At 45.1% G+C, this 14116-nt stretch overlaps 3 protein-coding genes across 3 annotated transcripts; all 3 read left to right on the forward strand.

Annotated features, from left to right (window-relative positions):
- Window positions 1-1983: 1983 nt before the first annotated feature.
- On the forward strand, window positions 1984-6522 carry LOC126561098 (uncharacterized). The gene is made up of 11 exons (XM_050217044.1): window positions 1984-2099; window positions 2266-2466; window positions 3873-4065; window positions 4151-4296; window positions 5233-5341; window positions 5410-5513; window positions 5590-5668; window positions 5753-5843; window positions 5912-6050; window positions 6116-6228; window positions 6353-6522. Exons 1-11 carry the CDS (start codon window positions 1984-1986, stop codon window positions 6520-6522), a joined length of 1461 nt encoding a protein of 486 aa, XP_050073001.1.
- Window positions 6523-6909: 387 nt separating this feature from the next.
- On the forward strand, window positions 6910-7989 carry LOC126562654 (transmembrane protein 177). The gene is made up of 2 exons (XM_050219215.1): window positions 6910-7137; window positions 7206-7989. The coding sequence occupies exons 1-2, from the start codon at window positions 6980-6982 to the stop codon at window positions 7987-7989; spliced, it is 942 nt and encodes a 313-aa protein (XP_050075172.1). The 5' UTR covers window positions 6910-6979.
- A 1257-nt stretch (window positions 7990-9246) lies between these two features.
- On the forward strand, window positions 9247-13944 carry LOC126562101 (excitatory amino acid transporter 3-like). Its single transcript, XM_050218520.1, has 5 exons — window positions 9247-9292; window positions 12195-12931; window positions 13024-13415; window positions 13478-13649; window positions 13722-13944. The coding sequence occupies exons 2-5, from the start codon at window positions 12216-12218 to the stop codon at window positions 13942-13944; spliced, it is 1503 nt and encodes a 500-aa protein (XP_050074477.1). The 5' UTR covers window positions 9247-9292; window positions 12195-12215.
- The last annotated feature ends 172 nt before the right edge of the window (window positions 13945-14116 follow it).

Here is a 14116-nt window from a genome sequence, read left to right on the forward strand (position 1 = left end):
GTTGGTTGATAAGTCTCCGGTCTGACACATAGAATGCGCCGCTAGTATTAAATGCATATTATTTTTATATAGCACCAACCTTCAAATGATTCGTGTCAAAATTTGACGTCTGTATGTCAATTAGTTTGTGAGACAGAGCGTCTTTTGTCAAGCAACTTTTGGTTGCTTGACGAACGAAAAAAGAACGAAGAAGAAAAAAGTGTTGTTCCACCAAGACAACGCACCGTGCCACAAGTCATTGAGAACGATGGCAAAAATTCATGAATTGGGCTTCGAATTGCTTCCCCACCCACCGTATTCTCCAGATCTGGCCCCCAGCGACTTTTTCTTGTTCTCAGACCTCAAAAGGATGCTCGCAGGGAAAAAATTTGGCTGCAATGAAGAGGTGGTCGCCAAAACTGAGGCCTATTTTGAGGCAAAACCGAAGGAGTACTACCAAAATGGTATCAAAAAATTGGAAGGTCATTATAATCGTTGTATCGCTCTTGAACTATGTTAAATAATAAAAACGAATTTTGACAAAAAAAATGTGTTTTTCTTTGTTAGACCGGGGACTTATCAGCCAACCTGTTATTTTCACAAACCCCATAACTTTTTTCTGACCACCATGTACACCATAAGAAGTGAAATTCATTTTGTCCGTCGCATATATTCATGCGTGTATTTTATACCGATTTCTTGAAAATCTCATGTATTTCATCTAGAGTTGATTCTCGCAGTATACTAAAGCTTCAAATATTTAAATGTACCGCATGCAATGAATCTGCTCTATCAAGTTAAAAATGTTCTCCCCTTTAAATTTGAACACTCAGCACCTTGGAACAGTAAATAAAGCAACGCTACGGAAAAAAGTGTTTCACATTCTTTTAATGTTCCGCCTGTGTATAAAACTTTGTTTGCGAGCGACCACAAACTGTCACGTCTGCCGTACGTGTCCATTTTACGAACCACCAAAACGTAATCGACACTTTCGTGAACTTTCAAAACGTGGAAAAGCTTCATGCACGTAAATCGTGCCGTTTAGGGAAGAGAGGTCGTTTTTCTTTCCACTCTTGCGTTAAGCCATAAATACCTTTAAAGAGAGAGCTCTTGTGGGCCTGTTGAAGAATACTATCAACCAAATGCGGTTGATATTGGTGCGATATTTCACAACTAATTCCTGTGAGACTAGCAGGCATAATTTCTTCCTCCCATGGAGATGGATTAATTACAGTCATCCGTCCCAAAAATATTCATCGATCGCCATTACAATCCCATACTCAGGGTACCGGGATAAGATAATAAGGGATGGAAATGGTTAAGGTTACTTTATCACCGCCAACACCAACTATCCTTTATTCTTTTGGTCGTGGTCTGCTGTTCGCTAATGGAAACAATCGGGGACGGCAATAAAAGCAGCTCCGTATCTAGATCTGTTGCCTGGGGCCAGCCTTCATTCCCATCGGATCGAATCAACGGTGGATGGGTGGGACTCGTTCGTTTGTTCGTTCCTAATTAATTTCTAATAATCCCCACATGGCGCCATAGGCATCAGCAACAGCAAAGACACACACACACACACACACACACACACACACAAAACAGACTAAAAGAGATCTCACGCTTTCAGCCACGCTTTGTTTACTCTGCGGTCGATGATGTATGGAGCCCTAATTTGATGATCTGATCGCGATCCTTCCCTACTGATTACCATGCTGTGATCTATATTGATGTTTTGACGTTGTGGCATTGTGGATGGATGGAATTAGTACAACCGTGACCACCGTCCAAAGCACAGGAAGCTTTAGCTGGCTTCAACAGACAAGTGGGACAAGCTCTAGTTAAGAAAATAATCCAAACTTTAGCCCCTTCTAGCCGCAAGTTGTATCCAGTTTCTTTTCTGGAAAATTGCTGTTGCTGCTAATACTTTTTCTACCTTTCGCCTTTCGTCTGCCGCTTTCCATTCACACTCCCACTCCACAGTCCACCATCGCAATGGTAGAAATGGCCGGGAAAACCTTCACCGCGAAGAAGGTAACTTTTAATCAAAAGTTATTCGCCGTGCTAGACGTTCCCGGCCTACAGTATGTGTTTGATCAGCGGAAACATCCACTTGAAAGGTAAATGGTAGTTGGATTGGAACGGCCACCTTAACTACCCTTAACACGCAGGTTTCCCTCGTCCTCTCCTTGACATCCCCTAACCCCATTCACCCAGAGATGACGAATGAAAAGGATTACCGGTCCCTTTTTTTTTTTTGGGTCCCTCTTTTTTGTCTTCCTTCAGGCTGTTTTGGGTGCTCGTTATCCTGGCGGCGATCCGCGGCATGCTGTTTCTGGGCCAGTATCAGTACGCCCGGTACAGTGCCAACCCGACCGCCATGCAGATGGACAAAAACTACCGCGACTGGATCGGCATTATGCCGGGCTTAACGTTCTGCTTTCACGACCGGATCGACTGGAAGCGGGCGCACGAGTATCTGGAGCGGTAAGATAATAATTAAGATTACCACCCTGAGCGTAAGGTAGATAGGTGCGGCAGGACTCGCAGCTCCACGTGAAACCACCATATTCCTCCAGTGGAGAGATATTTTTAGATATGGTTTTTTTTTCCTATTTCTCATCCTGTCCTTCTCACGAAGGCTGGCAAATTATTCACAAACTAACCAGCGGACTGGTGGGCGTGTTCTTAGGCTCTACTCTGCTGTATTCTTGTTTGGGTGGTGGTGTTGGTATAAGCGAAAAAAACGAACGTTACACGCAACATTGACCACTTTGCAAAATGTACAATCACAGCATACTTAGGGTTTTGCTGTGTAGGAACGAAAAAAGTTCAACATGACCATTTTCGCCCACCAACAGTGTGGGGATGAAAATTGCGCTTGGAAATGGTTTGGCTTGTTTGGTTCGTAATCGTTTTCTAATCAAAGCATACCCGCGGAGCAGTGTTCTGCAGTTAGTTCAATGATAATGTGCAAATATTTATGCTGGTCTCATTATGTGATACGCCGATAAAATCCGTACCATTTTGAACTCTGTTGAACGATCTTAATGGATCTGATTTGTAGTGAATGGGTTTTTTTTATCTATATGAATATGTAATTAAATTAGCGTATGTATCAAGTTATTTTTAAGTACAAGCTGTTGCTTCATGCCTTTGTCCGTATCATAATTTTTTTATTTTATTTGCTGTAGTCAATTCATTACTATATCTGTTACAGCATCCCTTCAAATAATTTCTCATTCATGCGCCTAAATGTATGCAATAAAAATTCAAATCTTTGAAATTGCGTACATCAACCGTGTGTTTCAAAAACGAAATACTATGCTACATGGAATAGCGTTATAATTTATATATTTTGGTTATTTTTCTATAATAAAACACACCTTGTTTATCGATAAGCTTGTTCTACATGGTTATAAACATGTTTCAAACTTAATTGAATCCCAGCTAATAGTGACAAAGTATCAGTTGTCATACAATCAACAGCCTTTTTCACTACTCAAGCACACCACTCGGGGAAACAATCGTAAACCAACCCTTCACAATCGGCCAATGCTTCTCCGGACCTCCCAAATTCCCATTCATTTGCCATCCGGTGTTCTAGTGGTTTGTGGCTTTTTTTCTTCCCGCTTCCATCAATGTACCCGCGAACGTTCTGGAACGATGCCAAATCTCAGCTTGGCTAAACTCCATTTACAATGCTGCTTGACATCAAACGCAGACGGTTTCTTCTCTTTGGCGTGTCTAATTATGACTTGCTACCGCTACCTACCTCAGGGACTTTGGTATGACGTGGAGGAAAAGAAAACGGGGATAATAAAGCTGGCAAGGTGTTTCGCTCGCTTGCCAGCGCAATATTCGGCACCATTCTAAAGCAGCATCCATTTTAGCATTCATCTTACCGCGCAGGAAGCCACACGGGAGAGCTTAACGCCGAACGAGACCGCCGGGACCAACCGTTACCTTGCCGAGTTTGTCCAAACGCTTGTCGATGCGACCGCTACCGAGCTGGGCAATCTGTCGCGCTTTCTCAACGATAGCAGGCTGGCCAGCGACGTCAATGTGCTCGAGCTAATCAGCACGGTAGGCTGCAAAACTTCCCCCATCCCATCCCGTGGACTTTCTCACCAAAAAAAAAAAAAAAACGACGCATTCTCTTTCCCACCAGGTACACCCGAATCACGATATCGCGATCAACAGCTTCCAGCCGGGACACGGAGGATTGCTGCAGGTGCATCAGATTGTCACCGAACGAGGTATCTGCTACGCACTGAATGCACCGCTTGCCTTTCTGCAGCATGCCAACCGGACGGGGTAAGTGTGGTCTTAGCTTAGAATTAGAGCAGCGTGACTGCTTAATAATTTAATAATTGCTCATAAAGATTGTCGCTATCTGTGGGGCTGTCAGGCTCTGCTTTTTGCTACGTAAGCACCTCTGTTGCGACGTGTTGAATGTGCACATTTCAATTATGTGACGCAAACTGTCTGCAAAGCTCATCGTTGTGGCTTTAATGACATAATTAAAAACCCCTTTTGGGCATAGGAGAGTGAGAGAGAGCGCGCAATATGAGTAACAGTTGTCATTCTGGGGAATATAAAATGAATGGCATAATTTGTAGTTTATGCCTGTCATTTATTGCTATGACGAAGTATTCAAAATACAATTTAATTCTAGAATTAAAGTCATATAAACGAGGTGCGACTCATGATGTGCGTTTTGCCTAACTATAGGCTTCAAAGCACCATACTAAGCCTCTTAAAATTTTTGTTTAACGAAACATCAGCATTTAACGGGACCATACTTGCGTTTAAGCTCATGAATCTATAACATACTTCAAATATTCCCTTTGCTCTAAGTCAACACATTTTTTTGACGTAGTTTAATAACTCGCAAGAATAAATTGAAGGGTTTCCAACCTCATTTCGTAGTCATCCAAACCCCACTTGTGCGCATTTAGGGAAGCTATTCTCCTTCCTCCCTTCCTTCCCCCAACCTCACTTTGTGATGTACACAATACAACTTTGTTCTTTTCTCTGTATTGGTGCGTGTGAAATATGTTGATATGGAAAAGGTTGTTCCATCTCAAGTAAGCCATCATGATGGAGAAATACCCCTTTGTGAAAGGGAGAATATCAGTCCAACCGGGGAGGGTGGGATGTTAAACAATGTCGTTCCCCATTCCATTTCGCTCCGGCGGTGGTGACGGTGTAACAAGATATATTTTACCTTTTGTCCTTTCCTGACCTAAGGCAACGGCTGGCTTCCGAGAAGGACGTGCCTGGTCGGGCTCCTATATCATGCGAATTTAGCAAACATCACTGCTACATGAAGCTGGACATGTATCGGTCAACGGTATCGGTAAGTTTGCCATGTGTTCTCCTCATGGTGGAAGGTTACATACAGAATGTTTACGCCGTCCTTTGCAGTACGCCATACACTCACCGTACGAGGTGGCCACCAGTGATCAGCTGTTCACGCACGTAGAGGAGTCTGATGAGCTGGTTGCCGTGTACAATGTGCTAGAGACGGTGTAAGACTCATCGCAAGACCCCACTCATAACTTATCGTCTAATCAGATTTAAAACCCATCTCTTTTGTTTCTTCAGCGCGAACGAACGTCTCAAGGATCTGACAGTGCGCCAGCGTAATTGTTTCTTTTACGATGAAGTCTACGAGGGATTACCGGTAGGTTTTCACTCTCTAGTTTTTTGTTTTTTGCGCCACACCAGTAATATAATGAGAGCCAATTCGTCGGTTGAATTGTTTTAGTTCTACAGCCACAACCTGTGCCTCATGAGCTGTCGGGCCAAGCGTGCACTGGCAGTGTGTCGGTGTCGGCCCCACTTTTATCCGTTCGCCGGTCAGTATGTGCTTTGGTGGAGAAATTTTTAATCAAAACACATTTAACGAGCATACCGTTGTTTGCAGAGGGACCAGCGTGCACTGTACTGGGATTGCATTGCCTGCAGCAGCATCCCGACTGGTACACGGCAGACGTGAATTGCAAATGCTTGCAATCGTGCACGGACGTGGGCTTTTACGTAGCATCACTTAGCAAAACGCAGTGGTAGGTCAAGCCAGTCCGGACTGTGTGGTATGTGCGTAACAAGTCCTTCCTACTTCCGCAAACAGGACGGCCGAAGGGGGCATTCCGTTTACGCACAAAGCGTCCTTACGATGGGAAATTCTACAGCCCAAGACGAGACTCCGGAGAGTGCTTATATTCAGCTACGAAGATTTGCTCGGTAAACATTACTCTTTAGATAGCAACAACAGGAATGGTGACCCATTACAGATATTCACATGATTTACGATGGTTTGACTAATGGAAAATGTAACCACATTTTCTCTCTCTTTGCTCTCTTTCAGTTTCGTTTGGTGGTGCGGTGGCACTGTTTTTGGGAAAGAATGGTTTTTACGTCTCGAAAGTTGTAGAATTTTTAGTTATTGAAATCAGCGTTTGGTTTCAGCGCAAGTTTTGTAAGCGTAAAACTTTAAAGAAAATCCGTCAAGTTCCTCAATTAGTTCCATCAAAGTAAAAAATCGATAATTTGATTCTTTTTACTCTTTATAAATAGAAGTAATATAACAATATTGCTGTAACTTAAAAACTAAATTAGGAACACATGTTTGCTGCAAAATAACCGACTGTCAACTGTGGTAATATCGATTTGAATTTTAAAACAGCCACAGCTCATCGGTGATGAAAGTCTATATACTGTGGGAAGCATGCAAAACTGTCCGAACTTATTGGGAACAAATTTTGCTCTTATGGTCTTATTTAAATTAGTAGCATGATTCTTCTACCAAATAAAACGCAGCATAATAACATTAATAAATGATCTAACCAACAAATTAACTACAAAATTTGTAAAATATTCCTGTAATGAGCTGTCAATGTATTGACAGGTTCGCCTCTCACTGTGCACTCATTACGATGTAAACAAACTTGTAAACATCGGTTGAGTAACATCGTTCTGTTTTGCTTTTCGCACCATGAATCGCGCTAAAAAAGTGTCCTTTTTCCTTACCGACACCGGTCGGCAGGTAGTATTTTACGGTGCAACAACCGTGGCATTGGGAATATTCGCTGGCCATTACTTTCCACACTCGATATGCATCTCTTACTACAAGGAATTTGTGCAAGCGTACAAGTAAGTCTACGGTACCCGGCGTTTCCCCGTTTTTGTGTGCTTTCTCACCTGCTTTCATTCTCTTTCAGAAATGGACAAGAAAGAAAACTTTCCGAAAAGCTAGAGCAACGTTACAAGCGTGCATTGGATCTGCTAGATTTGACAGAGTTTGAGAAAAAGTTTGCCTCCCCGTTCGTCGTGTACGGATTCGATGTGTTTAACGCGGGTTCGTTCAAAACACGGTACGGAGCGTACGTCGGTATACCGTCGAACTACGAGTACGATAGTGCGGCGGAAATTGATCGCGCGGATATCAAGATACGTAATCAACCGATCGACTGGAACACAGAGCCGGGGAAATTGCTCGAGGATGCGCTGGTGCTGAGCGAGGACGAGCAGGTGTTTGGAATTACGCGTGAACTACTCACCATGAAGACGTACAAAACGCTCATACAATCCATCATTCCAACCGTCTCGTGGATGTTTACGTACAGCTTAGCATCCCAGCTAAATGAGCGTTGTAACTTTTACGCACGGCCCCGATCGTTACGACTGATGCTGTACACGATCTGTGGCCTATTTGGATTTGGCATTTATTCGTTCTCGACCGATATGACCGAAATTTATTACGAGACGCATGTCGACAAGCAGATGGCAACGCTCGGTCCGGATGTGATTGATGCTGGTGCAAGGTTTTATGATAAGGTGTTGAAGAAAAATGTTGCCATCCGTAAGCTAACGGGGGAAGATTACTATACGGCCAAGGGTAATGTGAACTATTTGATCCGACAAAAGGCAGCGCCGTTGACGTTGCGGAAAGAATTTTTCCAAACAGGATACAAGGATTATGTTGGCACGGAACAAACGAGTTAAAGATGCGAAACGGATGATATACCAAATAATGTTGTTTAGCTTGAAATAAACGAATTAGCACAGAACTAATGCTGGGTGGTGTATTAGGAGGCGAAATAAAACTAAGCTACAAGCAGTATATTGTCTCTGTACTTCTCTTGACGCCATACGGTTAGCATCGGAAACGAAATTACACAAAAAACTGTATTCTTTTCATTATAAACGTGACGATATGCAAACATTGTCATCCACTTGTGAATTCAAGAGTTACCCTCGACGAGAAATGTGAGCCAAAACACATTAGTCTGTTCTAGTCTTTCCTCAGCATTGACTCATCGTTTGAATGATATAAAAAATCCCCGGATTGATATGTGTATTGAGTATTATGTAATTAAAAAAACATATCTTTCATTCAAAATCGATTATTAAATTAAATTATTTTATAATTATTTCAATCTAAAAAATTAAGATCATCAAACACATTTTTCATTTTAGTAAATGATGAGATATAATTCGTCATCAAACTTTATGATGCACTTCACACGATTAAACAGCTTTTTACACCAATTTACATTCAAGTGTCGTGCTGCAAACGCTAATCCACGCTCGCCGAACACGTGTAGCAAATTTGCATACACTACTTATGTACTTAAAAACCCACCCACCCATCACCGAAACCACTTCAAACCAGAACCACTCTGCAGCATTCCTCAACAAACCTACTTCCGCCCGCCGAAAGCTCAACCACAACAGTGTTCGCCCAGTTTTTGAATGAATACAATCCAGCGGCCACGTGGTCGCACCATAATAATAACAACAATCACCCTTTGGAATGTTTCTCCGACACGCTGCGTCATGTTGCCCGATATCCGTCGCTGCAAGAAGCGGAAGAGAAGGAAAGAAAAATCCCTCTCCCCCTACCTTCACCCCACCCACCCACAAGCCCACTAACGAAAATTCACCGCTTGGCTAGTGGTGCCGCCGATCCAACCAACCAACCGCCAGTAGCAATAAACGCCAGACACATTATCTTGGGAACGGTACGTTCTGCCTCGCTCTCTCACTCGCGCGGGGGTTTTGCGCCCCTCCGGAGGTTCAGCTCGGCAGCCACCGGATCGAGTTTGTGGTCCGCAGTTTAGAATGAGCCACCGTACCGAACGGATCGTTTAAGTACGGACCAGACGGTAACTCGAGGTGACAGGATATACCGAAAGCGGGAAAAGTGCATTCAGCTGCTCCAACGGACGAATCGAGGACACGCCGGACGCCACAGACCAAAACAAAACGAAAAGGAAATCACAAACGCAACGAAGGTGAACTGCTAGTGAGTAGAGGCACTTCATAGTGACGAACATTTTTTTTTTTTTTCGTGTGGATCAACTTTGGCGGTTGAGTTTGTGGCAGCACAGTTGGACAGCACCTTCACGCCTTCATGCGCCCGGCCAGCGACCCGGGAAGTGTATTCTAGTGAGCGTTTGTGTATGTGAACTACATTCTCCAAACGAAGAACAGTACCATATTCGGTTGAATGAATCCTCGCAAAAGACCTACGAGAAGTTTGAGGTGGCTGGAAGGGAAGGGAAGGGGGTGATCCGCATGGCGAGAAAAAGCGGAACACTCCGGCAACCGGAAAATGGAAAGTTGTTTGAAAACAATTGTCTAGCCAGATGTTTTGTAACGGTTCTGGACAAAGTGGTTGAGAGGAATCGTTGAAACGAGCGGGAAGTTTCTGATCACTCTACAGTGAGATCACCCATAACGATCAGAACCCTTGATGGGGTCGATACTAATTACCCATGTACCCGTGCACTTCATCATTGATGAGCTAAACGGCTTCACGCTATCTGATCATGTGCAACGCGATTCATGGCGCGATCACTCCGAGAACTTCGCGACAGAGACAACAATGCTGGGGACCAACCCACCCACCAAGCAATAGCATCAGTTATCTGTGTTTGCTTTGTAAGATCACCTTGATATCTGGATGCTCTGGTGAAGTACTCGCCCGTTACCAAACACGCTACGAGTGCTAGTAGACCCTGGAAGCCTGCTAAACTCTCCCCTCCGGTAAGATCACATTGTCGTGTAGGGGCAGCCAATCGGAATAAATAATTAGTCACGACTAGTTGTTTTTTTTTCCTCTCATGTTCCCTACTTAGGGAATCAATATCGGCACCCGGGAGTCGGGTGTCGGGAGTGCGCGAAATACCGGATTTCTGCTTCTAATTCTCCATTCATTCGTGATGCAACGAGGTGCAAAAGACAATTGACGCTGTGCTGTTCGGAATGTACTGAGTCATCTGGGCAGCTTTTTAGTGAATTAAACATCCTATTTCCTTTCAAGACTGCTATGTACACGGAAGGGAAACAAGCCTCTGCGCTCTTTATGGCCCCCTCTCCGGTATGTTATCGATATGGTGTTTGAGATACAGAAAGCAGTGACACACACAATAACGGTTAATTAGTGTCATTAAATTACAACCCGCAAGATAGGAGCAGATTGTCGATGGTAGATGATCGATCAGTTCTATCGCAATCAAACAACCGACACGGATCAGATCCCGATGCTCTCTCTATCCTAATAAACTCCTACGCCCTTTTTTGCGTGTGTGTGCACTGCGTACTACAAGCTATTTTTGCGCTACATTTTTGCGATAAGACTAGCGGCGTGTCATAAACCATTCAGGCCATATTCCGCCATGAGATGTTCCCGAGCGACCGGTCGACAGGTGTAGTAATATTGGCGACGAAAGTACACCCACCCAAAGGGGTTTTTTCTCCTCGGAACGTCAGGGCTGATGTTCGACCGTGACGCTTGATTTCCTGTGCCAACGATTGATGTGCTTAAGAAGGGCAGGAGGGATAGGCGGCGTTAAACTTCGGCGCAATAGCACTGAGGGTTGTAAGATGTGTCATGCCATCAGAATGATATCTGATTCGTTCTAAGACGAATTTCACAACCTTGACCGTGCGTGTGAGAAGCGTCCATTTTTGTTGTGTTTATGCTTCAATTCCATAACCCGCCCGTACCAAACCACAACAACTTCACCATGCACAGGATGTAACATAATGGGTTAAATAAATACACGAATCCAAGGTAGTTGGGAGGCTTTGAGTGAAGCATGCGCGCCCTCTTCATCCTTCCTCCCCGAAGCGTGTACCAGCTCCAGCTCTTGATTTGTATCAAAAAAAAACCTCACGATCTCAAAAAAGCGTCTAAGCTTTCATTCTCTTTTAGACTTGCGCCTGTCCGAACGGGCATCGGCAGCGCTACATTCGATCGTTAACGGAGGGCTCCCCAAACTACACTACAGTAAGAAGAATGAGAGAAGAAGAAATCCCCAACTACCCCAACTTCAAGAAGCCCCGTTGAACAAAACAAAAGCACAACAAAAATAAAAGGGGGATGAGAGAACTTGATGAGACCACTTTTACCCTCGATCGACCCTCGAAAGATCATTAGACGAGATTCGGGGGTTGCTTCGAGGGCTTTGGATGGTTTTGGGAGCAGCCCCAGTACCTTTTGTGGTTATTTTTATTCCTTTTTTTATTATTGCATTCTGCCCAGGAATGTGGTTTCTTGGGAGGATGGGGAGTGGGGGTGAATCTTTTTTTTTTCTTCTCCAACTCCCCAAAACTCTATAGGGACAACAGCTTCGCATGCCCATAACAACAGCTTCGGTGCACAGGTTATTTAAAACCTGTTTCGTGGAGCACATGTACCGTGTGGGGAAAAAATGGAGGCCAAGATTGATGCATTGATTGGTGGTTTGAGTTCTTGGAGTAAAGGTAACTCTGCCAGGGTGAGGCCCTTTTTTACTCTCCAGAGGAAACATTTCAGCACTCCCATCAAGGACAGAAACAACCACAGGTTGCAAAGATTGCAAGGAGTCAGTGTACCGTCTAATGCTGTACTACCTTGTTGCTTGGACGCTTATCTGCCCTAGAGACACACTCGGACAAAGCCCCATAGTGTGGGTGTATACTGTTCCCGTTTATCTAAATGAGCCACTAAAAGGCTAATATACCGATGCGAGAAGGGAGGTCCACTCTCGTGTCTGCAAAGAGCAGACCAACCTTGCTCCCAATAAGATCCGGGCAGAATTCACACGGGTTCGTTACTATGCTATTAGGCAACGTGCAACACACCCATACACGTAGTCACGGCACAGGCGACAGAAGGAGATTTATAACAACCAAACGTTCCCTTCCCGATTCCATTTCAGTCACAAACCAACCAACCAACCATGAAGATGCAGTGGACGTCCGTGTGGGGCTTCGTGCGCCGCAATCTGCTGACCACCCTGACAATACTCGGTGTGGTCGTGGGAATAGCGCTTGGAATGGGCTTGCGTGCCGTACCGGACGAGGGAGACAGTTGGTCCCAGCGGGACGTTTCCTACATCAATTACGTTGGTGATCTGTTCCTGAGGACGCTGAAAGCTCTTATTCTTCCGCTGATCGTATCGTCACTGATTGCTGCCGTAGGATCGCTGGATCTTTCACTCTCGAAAAAGATTGGTGGCCGAGCAGTTCTGTACTACCTTGCGACCACTGTCCTCGCAGTAATACTGGGCATTGTGCTCGTTGTGACGATAAAGCCCGGATCGGATCGTGAAGGTGGAGAAGTTGAATCGGACGCTATACAGTCGCGTAATGTCACCACCGTCGATACGTTGCTCGATCTGGTGCGCAACATGTTCCCGCCAAATCTCGTGCAGGCCTGCACACAACAGTACCAAACGGTTCTCAAACCACCAGCATCGAATCCAGCCGAAAGCGATATCTACCGATGGACGATTACCGGCGTGTACGCGGACGGTATGAACATTCTCGGACTGGTGGTAGCGTCGATCGTGTTCGGTGTGGCGCTCGGCGCAACCAAGCGCGAGAATGCACTGGTGCTCCAATTTTTCCAACAACTGTCCCACATCGTGATGAAGGTCACCGGTTGGGTGATTTGGTACGCATGAGCTTTGAATCTTCGATCGTGGCCCGGTACTAATTACGATCGCTTTTCGTTATCCCCCCCTTTTCTTTTTCGTTCGATTGCAGGCTGTCGCCGGTCGGTGTGACCTTTTTGATTGCGGCTAAAATTTTGGAAATTGAAGACCTTGGCGATGTGTTCGGTAAGCTTGGACTATACTTTGCGGTCGTTGCTGGTGGTATTCTGTTCCACGGGTTCGTCGTGCTGTCGCTGCTGTTCTTTTTGTTCACGCGCAAAAATCCGCTCCGATTTATTGCCAACATGGGACAGGCACTTGCCACCGCGTTCGGTACCTCGTCCAGCTCAGCCACGCTGCCCGTTACGATGCAGTGTTTGGAGGAGAAGAATCATATTGATCCAAGGGTGTCGCGGTTTGTGCTACCGATCGGTGCCACGATCAATATGGACGGTACGGCACTGTATGAAGCGGTGGCTGCCATTTTCATCGCTCAGCTGCGTGGTAAGTAGCCAAGAGGGCTTCGAGGGAGATACGGTATGTAATTTGGAATTTTTGCATTACAGGACTATCGCTCTCCTTCGGTAATGTGTTGGCGATCAGTATAACGGCCACGGCAGCTAGTATTGGAGCTGCAGGAATTCCTCAGGCTGGCCTTGTGACGCTCGTTATGGTGCTGGACACCGTGGGTCTACCGGCCGAAGACGTTTCCCTCATCATTGCTGTCGATTGGCTTCTGTAAGTAGCTTTGTGGCGTGTGCGTCTCTCTACACATCATTCCTAACATTGTTTCTATCTGTGGTATCTTAGCGATCGCTTCCGAACACTAGTCAACGTGCTCGGTGACAGTTTTGGTGCGGCCATCGTGTACCACTACAGCAAGGCAGAATTGCAAAACACGAAAAACGCAGAGTCAGGACTCACAGCTACGACGCAACTGCACCCAGATACGGACCCTGAGCTGGCATTTCACACCGACACGATACTAGCCAACGGAGATGAGCGCATTATCGACAAGAACAGTCGATTGTAGGTGCACTGGCTGCTTCCATTCCGGGAGGAGAGATTTTTTTCTCTTGGTGCTATTAATACGTTGCTACTTTACGAAGCATTTCCACAATTGCGGATGTACCGCAATTTTATGGCGAAGGACGTACAGTCGTCTAGCAGTGTCGGCAAAATTGAACGTCAAACCTCCGTGTCAC

Source organism: Anopheles maculipalpis, chromosome 3RL, assembly GCF_943734695.1.
Source record: "Anopheles maculipalpis chromosome 3RL, idAnoMacuDA_375_x, whole genome shotgun sequence".
Classification (NCBI taxonomy): Eukaryota; Metazoa; Arthropoda; class Insecta; order Diptera; family Culicidae; genus Anopheles; species Anopheles maculipalpis.

Coding starts and splice junctions, on each gene's coding strand:
- LOC126561098 (XM_050217044.1), top strand. CDS start 1,984: ATGGCCGGGAAAACCTTCACCGCGAAGAAGGTAACTTTTAATCAAAAG. Junction 2,467..3,872: donor GCGCACGAGTATCTGGAGCG/GTAAGATAATAA, acceptor CATCCATTTTAG/CATTCATCTTACCGCGCAGG. Junction 5,514..5,589: donor TACAATGTGCTAGAGACGGT/GTAAGACTCATC, acceptor TTGTTTCTTCAG/CGCGAACGAACGTCTCAAGG.
- LOC126562654 (XM_050219215.1), top strand. CDS start 6,980: ATGAATCGCGCTAAAAAAGTGTCCTTTTTCCTTACCGACACCGGTCGG. Junction 7,138..7,205: donor GAATTTGTGCAAGCGTACAA/GTAAGTCTACGG, acceptor ATTCTCTTTCAG/AAATGGACAAGAAAGAAAAC.
- LOC126562101 (XM_050218520.1), top strand. CDS start 12,216: ATGAAGATGCAGTGGACGTCCGTGTGGGGCTTCGTGCGCCGCAATCTG. Junction 12,932..13,023: donor GTCACCGGTTGGGTGATTTG/GTACGCATGAGC, acceptor GTTCGATTGCAG/GCTGTCGCCGGTCGGTGTGA. Junction 13,650..13,721: donor ATTGCTGTCGATTGGCTTCT/GTAAGTAGCTTT, acceptor GTGGTATCTTAG/CGATCGCTTCCGAACACTAG.